This window comes from Aureococcus anophagefferens (assembly GCF_000186865.1).
Source record: "Aureococcus anophagefferens unplaced genomic scaffold AURANscaffold_5, whole genome shotgun sequence".
Lineage (NCBI taxonomy): Eukaryota > Pelagophyceae > Pelagomonadales > Pelagomonadaceae > Aureococcus > Aureococcus anophagefferens.
Window position 1 is genome coordinate 709,286 of NW_008705565.1, and position 25,182 is coordinate 734,467.

Below are 25,182 nucleotides of genomic sequence, written 5' to 3' on the forward strand. Positions count from 1 at the left end.
CCCGGCGCCGACCGCACGCTCTTCGTGGACCACAAGCTGACGCTCGCCGCGCACCCGCTGGAGCTCCTCGCGCGCCTGCTCCCCGGCGGCGCCGCGCCGATCGCGCTCGGCGCCTTCGAGCACCCCTGCGCCGTCGAGCGCCCGCGCGAGGCCGCGTGCCCCGGCGCGGGCGGCGCCGGCGACCCGCGGGCGGCCTGGCTCTTCGCCGAGGCGGCCGCGGTTTTGGCGCAGAACCGCACGGACGACGCGGCCGCGCTCCGCGCGCAGGTTGCGCGCTACCGCGCGGCGCCGGTGCGCGTCCCCTACTACGTCGACGCGGCCGTGCTCGCGCGGGCCCACGGCGGCGCCCGCGGCGCCGCGGCGGCGGCGCTCGCGGCCGCGTGGGCCCGGGAGCTCCTCCGCGCCGACTCGTCGGACCGCGACCAGCTCGCGCTCGCCGCCGCGGGCGGCGCCTTCGTCGTCCACGCCCGAACCGGCGCGCCGCCGCCGGCCTGCAAGCCCCTCTGCCACTGGGCCTACTCGCGGGACGACGTCGCGTCGAAGACGGGCAAGGCGCGCGACGACCGGCGGTTCGCGCGCGCGCGGAAGGAGGGCCTCCTGCGCGACTTCGGCTAATTTAGCGTTTTAGGATGTGGCCCCCGGCCGTGATGCGGAGGAGGCTCGCGGCGTGGGCCTCCGTGCCGGCGGCGAAGAGCTCCATGTGGCGGTCGCGGTCGTGGAGCGCCGCGTCGTCGCGCGTCGCGAAGCGGAACTGCACCGTGCCCTCCCTCGGGCAACACAAATCGTCCAGATTCTTCGGGTTCGGCTCGATCCAGCCGCTCGGCACGTCCCAGCCGGGGATCCAGTTGTACTCGGCCTCGTCCTCGGACCGCCGGTACATGTGCTCCGAGATCTGCGAGATGCCGCTCCGGTTCGCGATGCGCAATAACACGCAGAACACGAAGCGCTCCTCGTAGCGCGACAGGATGTAGCGGTGGAAGCCGTCCGGGTGCCGCGGGTTAAAGTACGCGAAGGGCCCGAGCCGGTGCGCGACGCGCATACTGTCCAACTTCGAGATCCGGCCCAGCAGGCAGGGCCCCAGGTTCTCGAGGTCGACGATCTTGCGGTACAGCACGCACAGCAGCTGCACGCGCAGCTCGCCCCACTCGACCCCGTCGGGCATGGCGTCCCAGAGCGCCGCGGCCTGCTCGGACGTGACGCACGCGTTCGCCGTCGCCACTTCCAACTCGATGAGCCGCAGCGACATCCAGGCCAGGGGCGTCGACGGCGGCAGGTGGTGCTCGTAGGCGCTCTCGGAGTCGAAGGCCGTGGCGGCGCCGGCGTTCTGGATGTCCATGTTGAGGCGCACGTAGCGGACCCTGGGCCGCTTCGGGTCCTTTTTCAGGGGCGACTCGGGCGCCTCCGGCTCCTTCTTCTTCGCCGGGCTCGGCGCCGCCTCCTCGCCGGGCTTGGGCTTCTCGGGGATGACCAGCGACCTGAAGTTGCCGCTGTCGCAGTCCAGGTCCGACGACATGCACCCTAAAAATGACGACTCGACGAGCTCCGCGGCGAACTGGCGCGCCTGCTCCGCGGTCATCATGCTGTGGCCGTGGCGCTTGGGCCACTTCAATTCGAAGACCTTGTCGGGCTTCTCCGGGTCCTCGGGCGCGCCGAGGTTCGTCGCGGACGTCGCGCGGCGGCCGGAGCCCGGCGGCGGCGACGCGTCGCGCGACGGCGACACGTCGCGCGCGGAGCTCGCGCGCCGCGTGTTGCGCTTCGTCATCTTCCGCTTCTTCGCCTCGAGCTTGTTCTTCTTCTTGAGGGCCGCCGGCGACGTCTTCGTGCCGTCGCGCCAGTCCGCCGCCTGGACGGCGACCTTGAGCGCGTCGAAGCGCGGCGCGGGCAGCGCGCGGTCGTGCTTCTTCGGCCGGTTCGCGGAGATGACGTCGAAGGACAGCACGCCGCTCTCCGGCAGGGCGTCGGCGTCCAGCGGCAGCGTGCCCGCGTAGGGCTGGCGGTCGAGGCGCACGTTCCGCAGGAGCCCCGTCCACTCGCCGCGCTGCGAGACGTCGGCGCCGCCGCGGTCCCGCAGCGCCTGCATCTCGCCGTAGGACCGCGCCAACAGGAGCGTGAGCATCTTCACGTCGCCGTCGACGGCGCAATCGAAGGCGTAGTGGCCCATGAGCGACCCGGTGCAGACGCGCCAGATCACGGACCCCATCTCGCAGCGCAGCACGACCTGCTCGCGGAAGTCGAGGTTGCGCTCGAGGAGCTTCACGCAGTCCAGCGGGTGGGCCATGGCCATGGCCAGGCGCTTGCACATCTCGTACTTCTCGAGGCGCGCGGTCCGCCGGCAGACGTCGATGATCTGCTGCCCCTGGACCGACGTGAAGGACCCGCCGCCGCCGAGGGCGTCCGCCGTCAGGCAGTTGATGAGCTTCATCTTCTCGCTCTCCGTCGACGCCTCCTCGATCATCTTCAGCAGCCCCGAGACGCCGCGGTCGCTGCCGAGCTCCGCGGACGAGTTGTACGCGCAGCCGTCCGTCTCCACGGTCACGCTCAGGATGCCCGCGTGCGGCAGCACGAAGGGCCTGTTCGTGTCCGCGTCGAGCAGGGGCCCCTTGACGCCCGCGGGCACGGACACGAAGTGCGCGCACATGTAGGCGACGAACTCGTTCTCCTCGAGCTTGCCGCCCGCGTCGCGGTCGTGGTCCTCGACGACGCGCGCCGCCTCGTCCGAGTCCATCTCCAAGCCGACGAGCGACCCGCAGGCGACGATCTCCGACGCGTCCAGCGCGCCGGAGCCGTCCGCGTCGACGATGCGGAACATGGCCCGAAAGATCATGTCGAAGAGGACCTCGTGCGTGAGCTTGCCCTGCCCCCCCTGCTTCGCGTAGGCGTTGCGCCGCGGGTTGAAGAACTGGAACTGGTTCGTCGCCTTGACGGAGTTGCGGACCTGCTTCGCGGTCTTCTTGAAGCGCGCGTTGTTGGGCTTCGCGCCGATGATCTGGCCGTCCTTCGTCGCGCCCGCGCCGACGAAGAAGCGGAGGTGCTCGTCCACGAAGGTCTTGATGAGCGGCACGACCTCGGGCTTCGGGTAGAGGTGGGATTTCTCTAAGACGTGCAGGATCTGCTTCGTCGGGAGCTGGCCCTTGTCCAGACATTGCGCGATGATGGGCTTCCAGAGCTTCACGCGGTCGCCCGCGTGGTCGACGTCCGCGCGCGCGAGCCGGATGTCCGTCGGCCGCGCGCCCTTGGGCGCGTCCGCCGGCAGGAGCGCCAGCGCCACGCGCACGTGCTCGCGGTGGTCCGCGATGCGCACGAGTTCGCGCGCAACCGTGAACTCGTAGGCGTCCGCGAGGTCGAGCGCGTAGTCCCCCTCGGGCTTGGCGAGGTCGACGAGGTCCTCGTGCTCGTGGGGCTCGTGCATCGTGCACCCGTCGAGGCTCACCATGAACTCGCCCCGCAGGTCCCGGACCGCGTGGAGCATCGCGCGCGAGCCGATCGCGCCCGGGTGGTTGCCGCTGAAGGACAGGTAGGCCGTGCGCGCCTTGCGGTAGCGGATGCCGTTCCCGAGGACGAAGGCGCCGCGCTGGCGGATCGAGTTGTGCGCGAGGAGGAGGATCTTCAACCTGTCGTTCGCCTCGAGCGACCGGCTCATCGCCGTCGCGCCCGCGTCGCCGAAGCCGTTGTACTCGAGGTTCAGGCGCGTCAGCGACGCGTTCTTCGCGATGGCGCGCCCCAGCGACGCCGCCGAGTCGCCGCGGATGGAATTCCAGGAGAGGTCGACGTCCGTCAGCGTCGACGACCCGTGGTAGCCGTCGAAGGCGCGCGCGAGCGCCTCGGCGCCCGTGATCCAGCCGCCGACGCCGTTGCGGCCCTCGCCCGCGCCGATCAGGTTGTCGGAGAGGTTGAGCACGGCGAGGTGCGTGTCCGCGTTGTCGCAGATGGACTGGCAGAGCGCCGTGCAGTCGTCGTCGTCGACGTCCGTGTGCGTCAGCGTCAGCGACGTGAGCAGGCAGTGCGAGTCGTTGACGAGCACGCGCAGCGCCGCGGCGCCCTCCTCGTCGAGGTCGTTGCGCGAGAGGTCCAGGGTCTTGAGGGTCAGCCGCGACAACGGCGACGCCGCGAGCTCCGCGAGCTTGCCTGTGTGCAAATCAAATCTTCAACCCGACTTCAATGTGCGCGTATTCGAATGTTTTGACACAAGCACTTCCGCCGTGCTTCGAGACCTCGCTGAGAGCAATCGATTCGTCCAAAAATCAGCCGAATCGACTTCGATTTGACCGAGCTAGAGAATTCTGAAGTTTGGCCCCGACGTCCCAGCTCACTGGTTGATTTGCACACAGGAGCTTGCGGAGCAGGGGCGCGAGCGTGCTGTCGTCGAGGTTGTTGTCGGCCAAGCTCAGGCGCTCCAGCCCCGGCAGCTGGGGCAACGCCGCGCAGAGCGCGCCGCCGATGTCGCGGCCCAGGCCCGCGCCCGTCACGTCGAGGTGCCGCTCCTGGAGGTCGATGCGCGTGAGCACGGGCCGCGGCGCGAGGCCCTTGCGGCCCATGGAGTGCAGGAACCCGCGCGCCGCGGCGCCCTCGACCGTCGACGGCGCCGTCTGGGGCCGCCGCGTCTTGCCCTGGGACACGAAGCTGTTCGTGTCGTCCTCGACCCAGCCCTGGACCGTCTCCGCGTCCGCGGGCCGGTCGTGGATGGCCTTGGCGATGTGGAAGAAGTGCTGCCGCCCGGCGAGGCCGGCGCAGTAGTCCAGCGGGTTCGCCGTCGTCGACCGCTTCGCGGACGGCGAGCACGCGCGCTCGGGCAGACCGTCGCCGCCGAGCTCCGCCCACGAGTCCTCGTCCTCGTCCCAGGCGTCGTCCAAGTAGCTCCCGGCGCTGTAGCCGCCGGCCGTTTTCGCCGTCGGCGACGCCGTCGTGCGCCGCCGGATCTCCTTGACCGTCTCGTCGGGCGGCGCCCAGCTCCCGCCGGACGCGGATTTCGCGAACGTCGAGAACTTGCCCAGCCAGCCGTCGAGCTTGCGGGCGCTCGCCTGCGTCTCCGCGGTGACGGCGCTGGCCGCCGCGGACGGCAGCGGGTCGCCGGAGGCCACGGTCCGCGGGCTCGCCGTGATCTCCGACGGCGCGCCGTCCTCGTCGTCCAACACCAGCCGCTCCCAGTAGCGCCGGGGCGGCGACACGGAGCGCGGCGGCGACGCGAGCGACGACGCGCTCCCCGTGGGCGACGCGAGCGACGACGCGCTGTCCGGGCTCGGCGGCGCCCCCATCGCTGGGGTGCCCGAGATGTGATGCCAGCGCCCAGCTCTCTCAGAGATGCGAGCGCTCTTCGTAACTCTTCAACGTTGAAGGAAACATCGCCGCTCGCGCGCGAAAGCCGCGTACGACACCAAGGGGAGGATTAGACGACGAGCGAAAAAGGCGGCTTCTCGGGTGCGGCGGCTCACATCATGCCCAGCACGGAGAGGAGGAAGACGGAGAGGATGAGGGGGATCTTCATCCGGTCCGGCGCGAACCACATGATGGGCATGATGAGGTGCATGCGCGCCATGACCACGGTCATGACGGCGCCCATGACCTGCATGAAGACCATGAAGAAGGCGAAGAACATCATCACGAGGAGCGGCGGCGGCACGGTCTGGAGCACCGCCTGGACGAACGGCGGCAGGTTGATCTGCTGGCCCTCACCCTCGTTTTCCTCGCCCGGCTGCGCCGCCTGCCGGCGCCGCCGGCCGCCGACGGGCACGCCGTTGACGAAGAACTGCGCGCCGTTGCCGCCGCCGAAGTGGAACGCGGTGCCGCGCGCGCCGCCGGGGAAGCCGCCGCGCGCGCCGCCGCCGCGCTGGTTGAAGAACTGGCGGAAGATCTCCTCGGGGTCGACGCCGTGGGCGCGCATGCCGCCGCCGCCGCCGCCGGGGAAGCCGCCCTGCTCCGCGGCGCGCGCGCCCTCCTTGCCGTAGCTGTCGTAAGCCGCGCGCTTTTGCGCGTCGCTCAGGCAGTCGTAGGCCTCGGCGACGCGCTTGAAGTTCTCCTCGGCCTGCGGGTTGTCCGGGTTCTTGTCCGGGTGGTACTTGACGGCGAGCTTGCGGTAGGCCTTCTTGATGGCGCTCTCGTCGGCGTCGCGCGGCACGCCGAGAACGCGGTAGTAGTCGTCGCTCCGCACGTTCGACGCCATGGTTTTTTTTTTCGGGTCGCGAAGGCGCGCGCGCGAAGCGTCCGCGACGCGCGGGCGCGCGTGTGTTCCCGGGGCTGTGGCGACGCGTGGAGCTGCGTAATTTACGCTGTGCCAGCGTCGCTCCAGGCTTTTTCAGAGGCAGCGCAGAGGCAGCGCTTCGGCAACACCGGTACCTGCATCGAAGTTGTTGCACCGTCGGGCTGCCTCGACGATGCGCCTCGTCGTGGCCGCCGCGCTCTGGTGCATCGCCAGACCCGACCGCGTCCCGTCGCGCAGCGAGTTCGAGGCCTACCTCCGGCGCGAGGCCGGCGCCGCGTCCAAGAAGCGGCGGCGCGGGCGCAAGGAGCCGCAGCGGTCCCTCGAGGAGATCTTCCACACCTTCGACGCCGAGGAGACGCAGCCCGACGGCTTCATGGTCGGCGGCGGCACGGACGGGACCGGGAATAAGAGGAGCTGGGAGTTCAACTCCCACGAGGCCATCAAGCGCGTGATGATGCAGGAAGCGTTCGCGAACATGAAGCACCGTTCCAACGTCACGAGCCAAATCTTGGCGGGCGGCACGTCGCCGGCCGACGCTTATATTATGGAGCAGCGTCGCAGGCGCGCGATCGAACGCGCCCGGAAGGGCGGCGACGTCTGCGCGCCCTTCGACAAGGACTGGAAGAAGACGGACGAGCTGGAATCCGGGAATTGGTCGATCCCCGAGATATCGGCGGCGCAGATGACGCCGGCGAACGTGCGACGAGCCATCAACGACTGGGGGGCGGTCATCGTGCGAGGTCTATTGCCGGACGCGGCGGAGATCGCGCGACTGCGGGACCTGATCGACCACGCGTTCGACCGCCAACTCGAGGGCACGGCCGACTACGCGCCGCCGGACGACATCTTCGAGCGCTTCGAGCACCTCGTGATGGCCGTGCTGTCGGGCCAGGGCCTGCTGGCGGTCTACTCGCCGACGGCGGCGGAGTACGTGCTCAAGGTCTTCGAGCGCGCGGGCCTGCTGGAGCTGCTCCGGGGCTACTTCGGCGACGAGCCGGCGGTGTCGACGAAGAAGTGGACGCTGCGCCGGGGCACGGGCCTGACGTTCCCGGGCTGGCACCAGGACGGCTTCTTCATGGACAAGGGCTCCCAGTACCTCAACATGTGGATCGCGCTGTCCGAGTGCGGCGCGGGCACGCCGCGGCCGGGGCTCACGGTCGTGCCCAAGCGCGTCGTCGAGTTCCTGCCCGTGCGCAACTACATCGTGCTGCGCCACAAGACGCTCCAGGAGAGGTACAACAGGCTCACCGTGACGCCCGTCTTCAAGGAGGGCGACGCCTTCTTCTTCGACGAGTACTACGTCCACTCGACGCAGTTCCACTTCGGGAACAAGGCGCCGGGCGTCTACCGCTACGCCGTCGAGACCTGGTTCCACCCGCGCTGCACCGTGGACAACGACTACTCCACGCCCATGGCCTGGGGCTGGTAACGCGAGCGAGGGTGGGGTCGGCGCGAATGCTGCACTACATCAACATTGCCCTGACGCGCATCCTGAAATCGCCGTCATCGACCTCGTCTGGCCGCGCCCGAGCTAGCTTGCCCGATCCACCGCTTCCACCCCGTCCCGATCCCCGTCGAACCTCACGCCAGGACGATGAATGCGCTCCTCGCCGCCCTGGTCTGCGTCGCCGCGTCCGCCTTCGGCCCGTCGTCGAAGCGGCTGCCGTCGGCGCCCGTCCGCGCGGCGGCGTACGGATCGCCGGAGATGAAGGTCGTGAACGTCGGCGTCATCGGCGCGGGCCGCATCGGCCTCGTGCACCTCGAGGCCATCGCCCAGTGCCAGGACGCCAAGTGCCTCATCATCAGCAACCCCACGGTGTCCAAGGCCGAGGCCGCGGCGAAGCAGTACTACGTGCCCGAGTTCTCCGCGGACGCGGACGACGTGATCAACCACCCCGACGTCGACGCCGTCTGGATCTGCTCGCCGTCCTCCTTCCACGCGGACCAGATCATGAAGGCCGCCGCCGCGGGCAAGTCCATCTTCTGCGAGAAGCCCATCGCGACGGACCTGCCCGAGACGATCGTCGCGATCAACAAGTGCGAGGAGGCCGGCGTCAAGCTCATGACGGCGCTCCAGCGCCGCTTCGACCCGAACTTCGCGCGCGTCAAGGAGGCCATCACCAAGGGCGAGGTCGGCGAGCCCATCGTCGTCAAGCTCTGCTCGCGCGACCCGAGCCCGCCGCCGTTCGAGTACGTCAAGGGCGGCGGCGGCATCTTCAAGGACATGGCCGTCCACGACCTCGACATGAGCCGCCACCTCATGGGCTCCGAGCCCATCGAGATCCTCGCCTCGGGCTCCTGCCACATCGACAAGCAGATCACGGAGCTCGAGGGCGCCGAGGCCTACGACACCGCGAACATCATCGTCCGCTACGCGAACGGCAAGGAGGCCATCATCGACGTCTGCCGCCAGGCGCCCTACGGCTACGACCAGCGCGCCGAGGTCCTCGGCACCAAGGCCATGATGCAGACGGACAACATGTACCCGAACACCGCGCGGCTCTACGCCGCCGACTTCACGGGCAACGCGGACCTGCCCTACGACTTCTTCATGAGCCGCTACAAGGAGGCCTACAAGCAGGAGACCCTCGCCTTCATCGACGCCCTCGTCAACGACAAGCCGTCGCCCTGCTCCGGCGAGGACGGCCTCATCGCGCTCATCATGTCCATCGCCGCGGGCATCTCCGCGGAGGAGCAGCGCTGGGTCAAGTTCTCCGAGGTCGCCGCCTCCGTCAAGTGCGACGAGGACGGCTGCATGATCGTCGACCTCGACGAGGACGCCCTCAAGGAGGCCCAGCAGAAGGACGAGTTCGTCGACAAGGTCAAGGAGGTCCTCCCCAACAAGGAGGAGAAGTCGGGCTGGAGGAAGGTCTTCTCCCGCTAGGCGAACCTCGACTCCGCGTACTCTCAGTAATGTGTTGCTTTCGAACTTGCTTTCGATTTTTGGTCGTCAAACCGCACCGTGGCGGCACAGTGCACCGCTTGCGGCACGATGCGTCGTTGGGCAGCCCGCGGTCGATAGCAGCGCGCTGGCTGTCGTCCCGTGGTGGCGACGATAGCAGCGCGCTGGCTGTCGTCCCGTGGTGGCGACGATAGCAGCGCGCTGGCTGTCGTCCCGTGGTGGCGGCCGCCACGTTGCTGCCTGGCGATGGCCGCCGCGTGCTGCGGCTGCCCGGTCCTCTCCGAGTGCTGGCACAGCGCGAAGATCCTGTGCTCCATCGCCGCGATGATGTGCACGCTGGCGCGCGAGGACCGCCGGAGGAGGAAGCGCCAGAAGCAGGTCGCGCCGCTGCCTCAGATGGCGGCGCCCCCGGAGGCGACGGCCGACGACCGCGCCATGGAGGGCGCCGCCTGCGAGCGCGCGGACGACGTCCGCGGCGCCATCTCCGCCTACTCGCGCGCGCTGGCCAGGGACCCGCGGCACCTGCTGAGCCTCTTCCGCCTCGGCAGCCTCTACGGGCACCACGGCAAGCCCGAGCTCGCCGTCGTCTACCTGCGCCGCGCGCGCGCCGCGTCCCCGGACCACGCGGCGACGGCGCGGCTGCTCGAGGAGCTCGAGAACACCGTCGACGTCGGCGAGCTCGAGATCCCCCTGCTCCAGGAGGGCGACGCGCCGCCGTTCCTAGAGGACGGCCCGCTCCTCGGCGAGACGGCGCGGCTCGCGGGGCGGTAAAATTAACAGAGGGGGGCTAGCAGCCGTGCTCGCAGAGCCATCGCTCCGCGTCCATGGCGGCCATGGCGCCCGTGCCCGCGGACGTGATCGCCTGGCGGTAGACGGCGTCCTGGACGTCGCCCGCGGCGTAGACGCCCGTCACGGAGGTCACGGTGGAGCCCGGGAGCGTGTAGATGTAGCCGTCCTCGTCCTTGCGGACCTCCGTGAAGAGCTCCGTGTTCGGGTTCATGCCGATGGCCACGAACGCGCCGTCGACCGACAGCGACGTCTCGCTCGCCGTGCCGCCCTGGGGGTCCGTGACGAGCTCGACGGCGTTCAGGTTGCCGTCGTCGCCCGCGAGGAAGCGCGAGATCACCGTGTCCCAGAGGATGAGGATCTTCGGGTGCTTCAAGACGCGCGTCGCCATCGCCTTCGACGCGCGGAAGCTGTTCTTGCGGTGCACGACGTAGACGCGGTTCGCGATGCGCGCGAGGAAGAGGGCCTGCTCCATGGCCGTGTCGCCGCCGCCGACCACCACGACGTCCCGGTCGCGGTAGAAGTAGCCGTCGCACGTCGCGCACGTGTGCACGCCCCTGGAGAGGAGCTCGCGCTCGCCCGGCGCGCCGAGCCAGCGCGGCGACGCGCCCGTGGCCACGACCAAGGCCGACGTCGTGAACACCTCCCCGTCCTCGCAGTAGATCTTGAAGGGCCGGCACGACAGGTCGACGCGCTCGATGCCGCAGTGTTTGTAGTCCGCGCCGAAGCGCGCCGCCTGCTTCTCGAGGCGCTGGATCAGCTCCACGGCGTCGACGCCGTCCTCGAAGCCCGGGTAGTTGTGCACGCTCGACGTGCCCTCGAGCTGGCCGCCGTCGCGCGCGACGATGAGGGGCGCCATGTCCGCGCGCGCCGCGTAGACGGCCGCGCTGAGGCCCGCGGGCCCGCCGCCGACGATGACGATCTTGCGGTCCGCCTTGACGATGCGCGTCGTCAGCGCGTCGGCGGCGCACTCGAGGTTCGCGATCTCCGACGCGTTCGACGCGCCGACGGTGATGGGCTCGGCCAGCTTCTCCTTGACGGCGTCGCGGGCGGGGATGACGACGGAGTCGAAGAACGTCTCGTAGACGCGCTCCTCGTCCGCGGCGAGGTCCACGTCCTGGTCCTTATTTTTTGGGCTCCAGGGGTGCTGGGCCGACGCCAAAGCGGCGAGCCCTAGGGCTAATAACCTCATCGACGATTGCCTCGTCATGAATAAGCGCCTCATCGACGAGCGCCTCGTCATGCCTCGGCCGAAGTGGCGAATCAGCAACCGATTGATCGAGTCGATGTTGCACCATGCAGTCCTCGGTGACTCCAAACCGATGTTGCAGACTCCATCTTCGGTCGGTGCAACTCAAAGCTCGTAGTTGCCGCATATGCGGGCAGCCCGCGCCAAGGTCCTCGTCTTTCTGGCGCCGCAGCGCACGACCGCCACCCGATTCTTTGCACGCCCGCGGCGATGGCGAATCCCATCCGCACGGCGCTCCAGTACGTGCTCGTCTACGGCTACACCATCTTCGTCATGCTGGGCATGGGCGCCTCCATCGACGTCGACATCGTGGCCGAGGTCAAAAAGGCGCCCAAGGCCGTGCTCTGCGGCGTCGCGTCCCAGTACTGCTTCATGCCCTTCGCCGCCTGGTCCCTGAGCCTGCTCTTCGACCTCGGCACGTCGGAGGCGCTGGCCGTGGTGCTCATCGGCATGTGCCCCGGCGGCGTGACGTCGACGCTCTTCACGTACCTGAGCCACGCGAACGTGACGCTGAGCCTCGTGATGACGACCTGCTCGACGTTCGTCGCGCTGCTCATGATCCCGCTGCTCCTGTTCATCTACGTGCGCCCGCCGCTCATCTCCAAGGGCGAGGACGGCGCGGACGTGTCGTTCGCCGCGGTCATCGTCACGCTGCTCGTCGCCACGGTGCCCGCCATCGTCGGCTGGCGCCTCCGCCGCAGCAACCCGGAGCTCGGGGAGAAGGTCGAGAAGTTCGCCACGAAGCTCGGGTCCCTCCTGATCTTCGGCGTGCTCGTCTTCGCGTTCGCGTGGCCGGGGCCGGGCGGCTACGGCATGACGGCCAAGTGCTTCGCGGTCATGGTCCTCATGTGCCCCTGCGGGTTCCTCCTGGGCTACGGCTTCGGCCTCGCCTGCGGCATGGACCAGATCACCTGCCGCACGATCTCCATGGAGACGGGCATCCAGCAGGTCGGCATCGCGGGCGCGATCGCGATCCAGTCCTTCGAGGACGACCAGCTCGACCGCACGATCGTCGTCATGGTCATGTTCGGCGTCGCGACGGTCATCTTCGGCGCGCTCTGGGCGCTGATCCTGCGCAAGGCCTTCGACCCGCCCGCGGCGAAGCTCGACCCGTCGGACGACAAAACCGTCGACCCGTCCGCGATCGCGCTCGGCGACAAGGGCTTCGACGACCACGACGTCTGAGCGCGCCTGGTTCGTCGCGGCGGGAGCCTAACCTTATTTGGAGCCCCCGGAGTTCGCGCGCTTGCGTTTCTTCAGCTTCGCCTTGAGGTCCCCCTTGCGGCTCGCCGCCGGCCGCGCCGCCGCCTCGGCCGTCCGCTTCGCCGCCTTCGGCGGTTTCGCCGCCGCCGGCTTCGCCGCCGGCTTCGCCGCCGGCTTCGCAACCGGCTTCGCCGCCGGCTTCGCGACCGCCGGCGCGGCGGCGCGGCGCGCGGGCGCCGCCGCGAGGCACGTGAGCCGCGCGTTGACGCCCGCGGCGGCCGCGTCGGGCTCCGCGTCGTCGTCGTCGCCGCCGCCGCCGCCCGGCCGCCAGGTCTCGACGGCGCCCGTCGACGTCGCCGCGAGGATCGCCGACGCCGCCGCCCAGGCGCCCAGCGCCGCCGCGTCCGCGGCCGCGAACGCGTCGTCGTCGGCGGCGGCGCCCGCCGCGAGGCGCGCGCACGTCAGCGCCTTGACGCGGCCCGGCGTCTTGGCGCCCCTGCGTTTCCGGCGCCAGACGAGGTCGCCGTCGTCGGCGGAGAAGACGGAGAGCGCCCCGGAGCCGTCGCAGGCGGCGACGAAGGGCGCGCCGTCGAGGAACCGCGCGTCGATGACCGCCGCGCCGACGGCGACGTCCGCGAGGACGCCGTTGTCCTCGACGCCGCGCACCTCGATGCGGCTCCCGAGGACGACGCCGTAGCAGGACCCGTCGCTCGCCCAGAAGACGCGGCTCGCCTCGCCCTTGGTCCGCGTGATGAACGCGCAGCGGCCCTCGACGAGGTCCCAGAGCCGCAGCGTGCGGTCCGCGCCCGCGGTGAGGCACATGCGCCCCGACGGGTGCGGCGCCAAAGAGCGGATCTCGCCCTTGTGGCCGCCGAAGACGTGGACGCAGACCCAGTCGCTCGCGCGCCAGACCGCGAGCGTGCCGTCGGCCGAGGCCGAGACGGCGTGCTTCGCGCCGCACCACGCGAGGCCCGTCACCGTGCCCTTGTGCTGGCTCAGCTCGCCGACCTGGCGGCCGGATCGCAGGGAGTAGACGCGGATCTTCTCGTCGTCGCCGCCGCTCAGCAGCGTCTTCTCGCTCGCGGCGACGCAGCGGCAGCAGCCGTCGTGCGCGGCGAAGGAGAAGGTCAGCTCGCCCGTCGACGCCTCGCCGAGGCGCCAGCCGTGCAGGCCGCCCTCGTAGGAGCCGGCGATGACGACGCCGTGGCTGCCCTCGAGGCTGTTGGACCGCGCCCGGCCGGTCGGCTCGGCGCTCGACGACATCGCGCCTCTTCGATCACTCGCCGCCAGCGGCAAGGCGGGCAAGGTCGGCCGCAACACGCGCAACAAACCGCTGTTGCGCGCTATCACGATGGTCTCCGTGGGCTCGGCCTCCGGGGCCCCCCACGACGACACGACGGTGCGGAGCGTGGACACGGCGGCGTCGCCCGACGCGCCCATGGAGACGACGAAGCGCCTCGACTCCATCATGTCGAGCTTTGACGCCTTCGACACGGACATGAAGGTGGGCACGCGCCAGCGGCGCGAGAAGGACGAGTTCAAGGTCTTTTTGATGAAGAAGCAGATGGCCCAGCTCGAGCGCCAGCTCAACTCGGAGATCAAGCGGCGCACGGAGATGAACAAGTCCATGCAGACGTGGACGGACCAGCAGATCGCCGAGACGCGCGCGGGCTTCGTGCGACAGGTCGGCGAGCGGCGCGTCAAGCTCGCGGAGCGCGTCGACGCGCTCCGGGAGCGCATCTCGGACATGAAGAAGCGCTTCGACGTGGACATCGAGGCCATCCCCGTCGACATCGAGAGCCGCGGCCGCGAGCTCGCGAGCCGGCTCCACGGGTCCATGGAGGAGTTCGAGATCGAGTCGAAGAGCCGCCTCGAGCGCGAGGCCGCGATCCTGAAGCGCCTCGCGGACAACGAGTCGTCCGTCGCGAACCAGTTCGACGCGGACCGCACGGCGCGCGAGAAGCACTACGTGCGGCTCCGGGAGACGCTCGAGGGCCACGTGAAGCGGCGGGGGAAGACGGACGAGAAGCTCAAGACGAAGCTCAACGAGGAGCTGGCGCGGCTGAAGAACACGATCACCATGGAGTCGAAGATCCGCTGGCGCGAGGACGCGGAGCTCGCCGCGGCCATGAACGGCTACGTGGAGAAGCTCCAGCAGTCGCTCTACATCGTCAACTCCGACATCGTCTAGGAACGTAAACCGACGTTTACGCGGGACCCTCACTGGGCGCCGAGCTCCGGGCTCGCACCGGCGAGGCCCGTGATCGCGCCCTGCTCCGCGTCGTCCGTGAGGCGCATGATGCGGTCGAGGGGCTCCGCGAGGTAGTCGAACTGGGAGCTCAGCGCCATGATGACGTTGCGGACCTGCTTGAGGCCGTCGTTGGAGTTGACGAGCTCCATCTCGACGTCGGCGGCGTGCTCCTCCGTGAGGGGCTCGATGAGGCCCCGCTCGAGGTCGAGGTAGCGGCTCGCGGTGTGCTCGCGCGCCGTCTGGAGCTCCGCGCGGCGCTGCTTCTCGTAGAGCAGGCCGTTGATGGACGCCTGGAGCCGCTGGGCCTCGCCCTCGAGGTCGCCGTAGCGGCTCGTCGCCGCCGTCAGGTTCTGCGTCGACTCCTGGAGCTCCTTCTGGCGGTTCATGATCGCGTTCGAGAGCTGGCTCGCGTCGCGCGCGGTGACCTGGATCGTGCGCCGCAGGTTTCCCACCTGCTTCTTCAGCGACGCCTTGGTGTGCTCCACCTGCGTCGGCCGCTGCTTGCCCTTGAAGCGCAGCGTGATGGCCTCGCGCTTGCCGATGCCGCGCTCCATCTCGACGATCATGCGCTCCTGCTCGCGCTGGAGCCCGTCGAGGCGCAGGCGCATGCGGTGGATCTCGATCTCCATGGCCTTGATCTCCGACATGCCCACCTCCGGGTCCAGCGCCGCCTGGGTCTCGCGCTCGAGCTGGATCTTCTTCTCCCAGAGCATGACCTGCCGCTCCGTGTCGACGACCTCTTCCAGTAAAGCGGCCTTGGCCTGCTTCGTGTCGAAGACGCGCTTCTCCATGGCCAGCGACTCGTCCTCGAGCTCCTTGAGCTCGCTCTGGAACTCCATCTCGGTGACCGCGGTCTCGTTCGCGAGCGCCTCCTGCTGCGTCGCGTGGCGGCCCAGGAGGTCGTTCAATCTCGCGACGTCCGCGCGCATGGCCTTGATGTTGTTCTGGAGGGCCGTGACCTCGACGGTGCGCTTCGACGCGTCCTTGAGCAGCTGGAGCCGCCGCTCGTTCAAGATGCGCGCGCGCGCGCGGAGCTCCGCGTTCTTTTCCAAGGTGACCTCGGTCTGCTGCGCGGCGCTCACGAGGAGCGTCTGGTCCGCGAGCCAGGCGCCCTGGAGCTGCGTCGCCTCGACGGCGATGGACTCCTTCTCCTTGTTCAGGTTCCGGATCGTCGCCTCCAGGGGGCCGACGTGCTCGCCGTCGTCCGCGTGCTCCATCATCTTCTCGTACTTGCGGTTGAGGCGGTCGACGCGGTACATCTTCTTCTCGATGTCGTCGTTGCGCTGGCGGATCTCCTGCTGGTACTTGGCGATGAGCTCGTCCTGGGTCTTGAGCTTGCCGACCATGCCCTCCAACGTTTCCCGGAGCTGCGAGTTGTGCGCGTCCGTGTTCAACGTGTCCACGCGGATGCGGCTGAGCTCGTTCTCGAGGTGGGCCTGCGTGATCTCCTTCTCGTGCGTGCGCTCCTTGACGGCCAACGCCTGCTTCTGCAGGTTGCGCACGGCCTTGGTCACCGTCATGCTCGCGGACCGCGCGGCGAGAATGCGCTGCTCGATCTTCATGCGCTCGACGGTGACGATCTGGATGTTCTGGGCGAGCTGCTCGAGGGAGTCGCCGGAGCCCTTGGCCTCGCCGGCGACCTTGGCCTCCTCCTCCTCCGTGTGGACCATGGAGCGCTGGAGGAGGGCGAACTGCGCGGACACGGCCTCGCAGTCCGCGACGACCTGGCCGATGGCCTCGTCGAGGCCCTGCTCCTCGCGCGCGAGGCGGTCGCGCACGACGACGAGGGACTCGTTGTCGGCCTTGACGCCTAAAGCCTCGCGCTTCGTGCCGTCGATCTCCGTCTGGAGGTCCCGGAGCTCCATGCGCGCGGCCTGCAACGTCTGCGTCGCGGCGGAGAGCGCCTCGTCGCGGCGCGTGAGCTGCACGAGGGACGCCTTCCACTGCTGGATGAGCTGCTTCTTCTCGAAGGCGATGAGCTCCATCTCCTGGCCCGTCTCCGCGAGCATGCCCCGCGCCTCGTCGGACTCGGCCTTTTGCTTCGCGAGCTGCGTCTCGTGCACGGCGATCTGCTCGCCGAGCTGGCGCACGCGCTCGTCCAACGAGTTGATGTAGAGGTCCTGGCCCTTCTTCGCGTGCTCCAGGGACTGGACGTTCTCCTCGGCCTTGTAGGTCGCGCGCTTGGTGACGGCGATCTCCTTGCGCATCTCCTCGTTGTACTTCTCGACCTGGCGGAGCGTGTCGTTGACCGCGTCGAGCTCGGCCTGGTTCTTCGCGACGTGCTTCTTCCGGTCCTGCAACGCCTTGTTGAGGGAGCCGTGGCGGCTCCGCGCCTCCTGGGCGCCGACCTCCTCGGCGGACCGCTTCTCCGCGAGCTCGCCCGCCGTACTGTGGAGCGCTTCGAGCGCGAGCTGGAGCCGCGCGAGCTGCTGCTGCGTGCCGTAGAGCTCGACGCCCGTGTCCTCGCGCGTCCGCGAGCTCAGGGACACCTCGTGGGCCTTCTCGCGCGCCTCGAGCGCCGTCCGCTCGTACTCCCGCTGCAGCGTCTCGAGCAGCGCGCGCTGCACGCGGTCCATCATGGGGTGGTTCGCGAAGTCGCGCACGAGCTCCGCGTTCTCCTCGTCGCCGGCCTCGTCCTCGCCGCCGTCCGGGGGCGGACCGCCGCCGCCGCCGTCGCCGCCGCCGCCGTCGTAGGCGTCGTACATCTCCGGCGCCGGCGCCGGCATGGGCGCGCCGCCGCCGCCGCCGTCGAAGTAGCCGTCGCCGCCGTCGCCCGGGGGCTTGCTCACGGACCCGGCGCCGCCGTCGCTGCCGTCGGGCGCCGCCGCCGGCGGGTCCGCGTCGGCCATGGCACCCGGGCAACGCGAGGCTGGGGCCGTATAGCGGCGCTTGCCCGCTCGTTTCGAGCGCCCGGTATCTTCGAAGCCGATACTTACCTCGGCTTGCTGGACGATGGTGGTTTGCTAGCGCGTCCCCATGGCCAACTTCCACGACAACGTCGGCCGGCCGCTGGCGCCGCACGCGCCGGCCTACGCGCGCGAGTACACGCAGACGCTCTTCGTCGGCGTCGCGAAGAAGGTCAAGGTGCCCTGGCGGCTGCCCGGCACGGTCTGGCTCTGGAGCTGCCGGCCGGACCACGTCGAGGTCGGCGTCCCGCGCTTGGACCTCGACCCGGCGCCCTACGGCGAGGACTGGTGCGGCGGGAAGATCCCGCTCGTCTTCCCGCCCTGGGACGCGCCGGGGTTCAAGACCGTCGACGTCGTCGTGTCGGCCGCGCCGCCGGAGTTCACGAACGCGCGCCAGTACGTGCTCCGCTTCCACCTGACCTACATCGACCCGACGTCGCACGCGGACCAGCCGGAGGAGATGGCCGCCGCCGACGCCGCCGAGCGGCGCACCACGAAGGCGCGGCTCGACGAGCTCGAGCGGCTCGCGACGGCCGAGCGGCTCGTGCGCCTCAACCGCGAGTGCTCCGAGCTCCACGCCCAGCGCCTCGCGTCGCCCGCCGCCTCCTTCTTCCAGGGCTCCGTCGCCCAGTCGTCGGAGATCGCCCAGCTGCGCGAGGAGCTCGACGGCCTCAACGCGTCGCTCCGGTCCGCGTTCCTGCCGGCGGCGCGCGAGGCGCCGCACCGCGAGGCGCACCGCGAGGCGCCGCCGCCCCAGTCGTCCTACGCCTCGTACCGCGAGGCGCCGCCGCCGCAGCAGGCGCCGCCCCAGTCGTCCTACGCCTCGGTGCAGACCCAGTCCGTCGCGTCGCGGGGCCGCCGGCGGAAGCCCAAGGCGACGCCGATGAAGGACGGCTGGTACGCGGCCTACGACTACGGCGTCGCGCGGCCCTACTACTTCCGGCCGGGCAGCGACGTCGTCCAGTGGCAGCCGCCGCCGGGCCAGCCCGCGTGCCTCGTGTCCCACGGCAAGAGCCCCTACCGGGAGCAGGTCGCCGCGACCTACTCCCACCAGTCCCGGGGGGCCCGGGACCGCGTCGCCATGCTCGAGTCGCCGGCGCCCTCGGAGATCGGCGATTAACTTCTCGACATTAGCGGTGGACGACGTCGACGCCCGTGCCCGCGAACACGGTCCGCCGCAGCTCCGGGTGCGCGACGGACGTGTCCGGCGCGCGGGACCGCCGCTGGTCCTCCCGCGCCGCGCGCGCGGTGAGTTGGACGTCGAGCGCGTGCTGGAATTCGCCCTCGAGGCGCCTGAGCTCGTCGTCCGCGTTTCGCTTTTGTTCCGCCGCGGCCCGCATCTCCGCCTCGGCCTTTCGGAGCGCGTCCGCCCGCGCGACGTCGATGTCCGGCGCGGCCGGCAGCTGCAGCCGCCCCACCGGTGGCCGCGGCGCCACGACCGGCTGCGGTGCCGCGACGGGCTGCGCCGCCGCGACCGGCGGCGGCGCCGCGACCGCCGGCCGCGGCGGGCGCGCCGAGACCGCCGCGACCGGCGGCGGCGCCGAGACCGCCGGCCGCGGCGGGCGCGCCGAGACCGCCGCGACCGGCGGCGGCGCCGCGACCGCCGGCCGCGGCGGGGGCGCCGGCCTTTTGGCTTCCGCGGGCGGCGCGGCCAGGCGCTCCGTGTCGCCTCGGGCCAGGGCGACGACGGACGACGCCTTGGGATCGTCGTCGTCGTCGGACGCGTCCGCGCGCTTCCGCTCGAGCGCCAGGCGCCTGGCGTCCGAGCCGGGCTTCGCGTCGTCGTCCTCGACGCCGCCGGGCTTCGCGTCGTCCCCGTCGCTGTCGTCCTCGACGCCGCCGGGCTTCGCGTCGTCGTCCTCGACGCCGCCGGGCTTCGCGTCGTCGTCGTCGACGCCGCCGGACTTCGCGTCGCGCGGGGTCGGCGCGACGATCTTGAGCGTCGGCAGCGGCGGCGCGTCCGCGGACACGCGCACGCCGACGGCCCGGGGCAGCGGCGGCGCGCCCGGCGCGACGGGCACGCCGACGACGCGGAGCGTCGGCGGCGCCGGCGCGGGGATGGGCGCGGCGCGCGCGGCGGCGGCGGCGGCCGAGGCCGCGACCGCGCCGCGCGCCGCCTGGGCTCTCGTCTCGGCCTCGACCGCGGCGACCGACGCCGCGACCGCGCGGCTCTCGGCGCAGGCCCGCTCCTCGTCCTCGAGGTCCAGGAGGTCCGCGATGGCCACGGCGCACGCCGCGGCGGCGGAGCAGCCCCGCAGGGACGTCGCGTCGAGGTCGAGCCGCGCCTTCGCTCGCCGCGCGGCGCGGATTTCGAAGTAGGCCAGGCCGAGCGGCCCGTCGCCGACGGCGTCCGCCAGCGGCGCGAGCCGCCCGAGGCTCAGGAGGCGCGCGTCCGACACCTTGGACGTGAGCGCGCCCAGCGCCCGGGCGAGCGCCCCGCCCGCCGCGGCGGCCTCCAAGTTCGCGCGCTTCCGGCGGAAGGCGTCCGCGGTCTCGACGTCGGCCCCGACGTCCGCCGGCGCTTCGTCCGCGCGCCGCGCCGCGAGGCGCGCCCAGGCGGCCTCGAAGGCCTCGCTCGGCCTCCGGCCCGCGGCGAGGCCCGCCGCCTGCGGGCCCACGAGCTCGACGACGTGCAGGGCCCAGGGGAGGAGCTGCATCTGCGCCGCGTCCAGGTGGGCGCCCGCCGCGCTCGCCTCGGCGATGCTCGCGGCCTCCGCGTAGGCCGTGAGCACGGCGTCCGCGCCGCTCCAGGGCGGCGCCGGCGGCGCCGCGACGGGCGGCGTCGACGGCGGCGCGGGCGGCGCGTAGCCCGAGGCCGCGGGAGTCGACGTCGGCCGCGGCCGCTCGCGCGGGACCGGCAGCGCGACGAGGAACCGGTGGCCGGGCCCGCAGCCGGGGGGCACGTCCGTGTGGAAGCGGCGGCCGAGGGCCGTCACGGCGATCTGCCCGCCGCGCCAGCCGTCCGGGACCGTGACGGTGCACATGCCGCCGGACGCGTCGATGGACGGCGGCAGCGTGACCGTCGCGACGCCGCCGCGGGACCCGTGCACCGTCGCGACGTCGTAGCACGGCGAGGCCACGGCCACGGGCGACGACGGCGGCGACATGGAGAGCCGCAGCGCGCGGTCGAGGTCCGACTCGCGCGGCGGCGACGCGACGGCGACCGGCGACGACGGCGGCGACATGGAGAGCCGCAGCGCGCGGTCGAGGTCCGACTCCCGCGGCGGCGCCGCGACGGCGACCGGCGGCGCCGCGAGCGGCGCCGCGATCCGGGCGACGAGCGCGGGGTCGCCGAGCGCGTCGCCGCCCCGCGCCTCGAAGACGACGCCGTCGACGACGAGGAGGAAGCGGTCGACGGGCTCGGCCTTGGGCGGCAGGCCGAGGACCTCCTTGACGCCGAAGGCGTGGCCGAGCGCGGCCCACGCGAGCGTGTTCTCTTCGGCGGTCCGCTCGCTCACGAGAGCCACGCCGCTCCGGCCGTCGAAGGAGACGTCGCGCTTGCCCGACTTCATGGACGCCGTGAGCACGACGACGTGGGGCGGGGGTTGTTGTGGAAGGGAGAAAATCCAGGTCATCTGGACCTTGGAGTTCTTGTCCATCTTGCCGACCTTCTTGACCTCCAGCGACACGCGGCCGACGACGACGTCCGCCATGTTAGGCCCTTGTTGCCCTCAGAGCTCGCGACGACGTTCCTGGGCTGCCCCAGGCATCGCGCCGGGAAGCCACATTGAAATGCACGGCACCATTGCGGCACCATTCGCCCGAAGCAGCAGATGAAGCGAGCTTCGATCGGCGCCGGCGCACCAAGCTTCGCAGCAGCTCTGGTGCCGCGTCGTCGCGCGGAGAAATGGCCGCCGCGCCGGCGGATGTCGAGAACCCCCTGCTCGCCGCCGACGCGCCGGCGGACGTCGAGGTCGAGCTCGCGGAGACGGGCGGCGGGAGCGGCGGCGGGAGCGCCCCGGCCTTCGAGGTGCCCGAGCCGCTGGAGCGGGAGGAGCCGAGCGCCGGGGCGCGGCGGGGGCGGCGGCTCCTGCGGCTGCTCAACGTGTCGGACCCGTCGGTTTTATTCTACGGCGCGTGCCTCGTGAACCTGCCGCAGGTCGTCGTACTCGCGTGCGTCTTCTTCTTCGAGTGGGACGCGGATCTCGACGTCTGCGACGCGACGGCGCGCGCGCAGTGGCGCGTCTGGGGCTTCTTCCACGGCCTGCGGCTCGCGGCGACGACCGTCGTCGCCGGCCTGCGGTGGCGCTTCGCGCCTCGGCCGCCGCCGGACGCGGACCGCGCGTCGCGGCGCCGCTACCTGGTCATGGTCACGAACGCGCGGAATTCGCTCGACGCGCTCGCGCTCATCTGGTTCGTCGTCGGCAACATGTGGCTCCTCGGCGGCGCCGACGACAGCTGCGCCGAGGCGGGCAAGAGCCCCATCTACGTCACGGACGTCGTCATGCTCGTCGTCCAGTACGGCCAGATCTGCCTGCCATGCATCTTCGCCATCGCCATGGTGCCCGTCTTCTGCTTCTGCCTGCCCTGCGTCATCCGCCTGCTCGCGTCGCTCCACGACCCGGTGGCGGGCCGCGGCGCGACGAAGCGCGATCTCGCGCGGCTCCCGACGGTCCCCTACAGCGAAAACATGGAGCTGCTCAAGGGCGAGGACCCCTGCTGCTCCGTGTGCATCTCCGACTACGAGAAGGGCGACAAGCTCCGCGTGCTGCCCTGCAAGCACCTCTTCCACGTCGACTGCGTCGACCAGTGGCTCTCAGTCAACGCGACCTGCCCGCTCTGCCGCAAGTCGATCTTCGTCGACGACCCGGAGGAGCCGGACGAGGAGGCGCCGCCCGAGGCCGCGGACGTCGACGACGACGACGACGCGGCCGCGCCCGCCGGCGACGACGGCGTCGACGCGGCCCGCGTCGTCGCGTCCATCACGTGACGCGCGCATCCTCGCCTCGATCCCTTTAACCTGCTCGATTTACGCCTCGAAAACGTCAACTAATTTACTTGCAGGGCAAGCAGAGTCGGCGCGCGCGCGCGGCTGCACATCGCATACAACACGATGGCGTCCGACGACTCGTCGTCGTCGTCGTCGAGCGACGACGAGAAGAAGCGGAAGCGAGAGAAGAAGGAGAGCAAGAAGCGCAAGAAGAAGGAGAAGAAGGAGAAGAAGAAATCTAAAAAGCACAAGCGCAGCCGGTCCGAGGACGCGCCGGCGCCGGCGCGCGGGCCGGCCGTCGCCGTCGCCGCGGAGGACCGCATCGACGACGACGACTTCTTCGTCAAGTCCGAGGAGTTTCGCGTCTGGCTGCACGAGAGCAAGCGCGTCTACCTCGACGACCTGGCGACCGACGACGCGCGCGACCGCTTCCGGGCCTTCGTCGGCGCCTGGAACGACGGCCGCCTCGATCGCATGTACTACGACGGCATCCCGTCCAACGTGCGCGACCGCTGCAAGCGCACGCGCCACGCGTGGAACTTCAAGCTCTCGGACGAAGAGCGGTGGAATCTCGCGTCGACGAAGGACTCCATCGACGGGCAGACGCGGCGGGCGAACCCGGCCGCCATCCGGCAACTCCCGACGGCCGCGCCGACGCCCGGCGCCGGCGCCGCCGCGCCGCGGCAGCGGCTCATGCTCTCGCAGCGCGACGCCGCGGAGACGGACCGGCTCGCGGAGCAGATCCGCGCGCAGACGGGGGGCTCGCGGCTCCAGATCGCGCCCCGTAAGGACTAGGCCGATCGGACGAGGCATGGGGCGGGCGCGCGTGCGCGTCGCCCGCTCTCGAGCGCGGGGTGAAGCGCCCTGGCTTACGCGCGCCGGCGCGCCTGTTTTGTCGCGCTGCCGCTCATCACACAACCTTGACTCGCTTCGCCTGGCTTCATGGGGCCGCGGGCGGCGCGACGGGCTTGTACATGAGCGTCGCGTCGCCGACGGCGTGCTTGAGGCCCGCGGAGAAGGACGGGTCGACGTTCTGCTTGGCCTTCATGGCGGCGCTCATGACGGCGTGGTGGGCGAGCAGCGCGTCCGTGTAGTCCTCCTTGGTCTTGAAGGGCGAGCCGGGCGTGCCGAAGGGCTTGCAGCGCTGGCAGAGGCAGTAGTTCGAGATGAGGTCGATGATCTTCGCGCAGTGCTCCTCCTTGGTGTTGATCCAGCGGGTGATCTGGTTCAGCACGAGCGGGCCCTCGGACATCTTGCCGTAGAGCTCCTGGATCTGCGCCATGGCCTTCTCGATCGTCGCGCACGCCTCGAGGAGCTCCGCGACGAGCTTCGGGTCGTCGAAGATGCCGCAAGGCACCTGGCAGTGGCCGCCGCGAAGACGAAGGACGAGGTGGAGCGTCGACTCCTTCTGGATGTTGTAGTCGCTGAGCGTGCGGCCATCCTCGAGCTGCTTGCCCGCGAAGATCAGGCGCTGCTGGTCCGGAGGGATGCCCTCCTTGTCCTGGATCTTCTGCTTCACGTTGTCGATCGTGTCGCTGGGCTCGACGTCGAGCGTGATGGTCTTGCCCGTGAGCGTCTTGACGAAGATCTGCATGGTGGCTGTTTTTTGAAGGCGGCGGCGAGGCGGCAGTCGGCGGAGCTGGTGGGCGCGATGGAGTGATTGGGCGCGAGGCTCTGGATCGATGGCTTCGCGGTCGGCAACATCCCCTCGCCACAGCAACACGAACTGCTTGAGCCATCTCCCTTGGCAGCCTCGGAAATATGGTCATCATGGACCGCCGCCCGTCGGGGAAGGCGGCGGTGCTGAGCTTCCCGGAGACGGAGCGCCTCAGCAGCGCCAACCTCATGGCCGTGCCCATGTACCTCCAGCACGGGTTCACGAGCATCTGCACGGCGTCGGCGCTGGCGGAGACGGGCGCGCTGCGCTACATGATGGAGCACGAGCGCTGGAGCCTGCGGAGCCTCTGCGAGGGCCTCAAGCTCCAGCCGGGCTACACGAAGAGCTGCGTCCACCTGCTCGTGTCCCTCGACCTGCTCGTCGACGAGGGCGGCGGCGGCTACCGGCGGGGCCGCGACTTCGACGACTTCGTGCGGCTGCCCTTCGAGTCCATCGAGAAGTACCTCAGCTACGACTTCGCCAAGGTCTTCGACCAGAACGTCAACGGCTTCTTCGCCCAGATCGACCTCACGGGCCCGAAGCTGCCGCGGGTCCAGCTGCTCCTCGAGAGCTTCTACCTCGCGCCCATCGTCATCTACCTCCGCATGTACGTCCAGGGCACGTCCGAGGCCTTCAAGACGACGCACCTGCGCCTGGACGAGTCGTCGCTGGGCCCCAGCGTCCTCGCCATCTTCCAGGGCCTGGGCTGGTGCGCGGACAACACGTCGAAGCTCACGTACATGGGCACGTACGTGCTCTCGACGGCGCTCAACGCGGGCGTGCCCATCTCCTACTATCCCATGTTCCAGGAGCTGCCGAAGATCCTGATGGGCGACGGGTCCATCTTCGCGGCCCAGGAGGCCGACGGCCACGAGGTCCACGTCGACCGCGTGCTCAACGTCATCGCGTCGGGCGCGCAGCACAAGCGCTTCTTCGAGCACATGTGCAACGGCGTCTTCAACCGCGTCTTCGACGACCAGCCCCTCGAGGACCAGCCCGCGGCCGTCGCCGACATGGGCTGCGGCGACGGGCGCCTCCTGCTCACTCTGTATGAATACGTCCGGGACCACACGAAGCGCGGCAAGCACCTCGACAAGTTCCC

At 70.6% G+C, this 25,182-nt stretch overlaps 9 protein-coding genes across 9 annotated transcripts; 3 read left to right on the plus strand and 6 right to left on the minus strand.

Annotated features, from left to right (window-relative positions):
• Positions 1-3,535: 3,535 nt before the first annotated feature.
• Positions 3,536-3,769, minus strand: AURANDRAFT_23716 (hypothetical protein; the record flags this gene model as incomplete). The annotated part of the gene is made up of 1 exon (XM_009037040.1): positions 3,536-3,769. A coding segment is annotated over one exon (234 nt), but the record flags the coding sequence as incomplete, so codon positions are not given.
• Positions 3,770-5,803: 2,034 nt separating this feature from the next.
• AURANDRAFT_8963 (hypothetical protein) lies at positions 5,804-6,133 on the minus strand (the record flags this gene model as incomplete). The annotated part of the gene is made up of 1 exon (XM_009036543.1): positions 5,804-6,133. A coding segment is annotated over one exon (330 nt), but the record flags the coding sequence as incomplete, so codon positions are not given.
• A 1,768-nt stretch (positions 6,134-7,901) lies between these two features.
• On the plus strand, positions 7,902-9,080 carry AURANDRAFT_23622 (hypothetical protein; the record flags this gene model as incomplete). The annotated part of the gene is made up of 1 exon (XM_009036621.1): positions 7,902-9,080. The coding sequence occupies one exon, from the start codon at positions 7,902-7,904 to the stop codon at positions 9,078-9,080; it is 1,179 nt and encodes a 392-aa protein (XP_009034869.1).
• Positions 9,081-9,885: 805 nt separating this feature from the next.
• AURANDRAFT_23346 (hypothetical protein) lies at positions 9,886-11,076 on the minus strand (the record flags this gene model as incomplete). The annotated part of the gene is made up of 1 exon (XM_009037039.1): positions 9,886-11,076. The coding sequence occupies one exon, from the start codon at positions 11,074-11,076 to the stop codon at positions 9,886-9,888; it is 1,191 nt and encodes a 396-aa protein (XP_009035287.1).
• A 267-nt stretch (positions 11,077-11,343) lies between these two features.
• On the plus strand, positions 11,344-12,318 carry AURANDRAFT_62541 (hypothetical protein; the record flags this gene model as incomplete). Its single annotated transcript, XM_009036622.1, has 1 exon — positions 11,344-12,318. One exon carries the CDS (start codon positions 11,344-11,346, stop codon positions 12,316-12,318), a length of 975 nt encoding a protein of 324 aa, XP_009034870.1.
• Positions 12,319-12,897: 579 nt separating this feature from the next.
• On the minus strand, positions 12,898-13,599 carry AURANDRAFT_22710 (hypothetical protein; the record flags this gene model as incomplete). Its single annotated transcript, XM_009037038.1, has 1 exon — positions 12,898-13,599. A coding segment is annotated over one exon (702 nt), but the record flags the coding sequence as incomplete, so codon positions are not given.
• Positions 13,600-14,556: 957 nt separating this feature from the next.
• On the minus strand, positions 14,557-17,163 carry AURANDRAFT_23276 (hypothetical protein; the record flags this gene model as incomplete). Its single annotated transcript, XM_009037037.1, has 1 exon — positions 14,557-17,163. One exon carries the CDS (start codon positions 17,161-17,163, stop codon positions 14,557-14,559), a length of 2,607 nt encoding a protein of 868 aa, XP_009035285.1.
• Positions 17,164-21,301: 4,138 nt separating this feature from the next.
• On the plus strand, positions 21,302-22,464 carry AURANDRAFT_36689 (hypothetical protein; the record flags this gene model as incomplete). The annotated part of the gene is made up of 1 exon (XM_009036623.1): positions 21,302-22,464. One exon carries the CDS (start codon positions 21,341-21,343, stop codon positions 22,421-22,423), a length of 1,083 nt encoding a protein of 360 aa, XP_009034871.1.
• An 899-nt stretch (positions 22,465-23,363) lies between these two features.
• AURANDRAFT_23768 (hypothetical protein) lies at positions 23,364-24,017 on the minus strand (the record flags this gene model as incomplete). The annotated part of the gene is made up of 1 exon (XM_009037036.1): positions 23,364-24,017. One exon carries the CDS (start codon positions 24,015-24,017, stop codon positions 23,364-23,366), a length of 654 nt encoding a protein of 217 aa, XP_009035284.1.
• Positions 24,018-25,182: the final 1,165 nt, after the last annotated feature.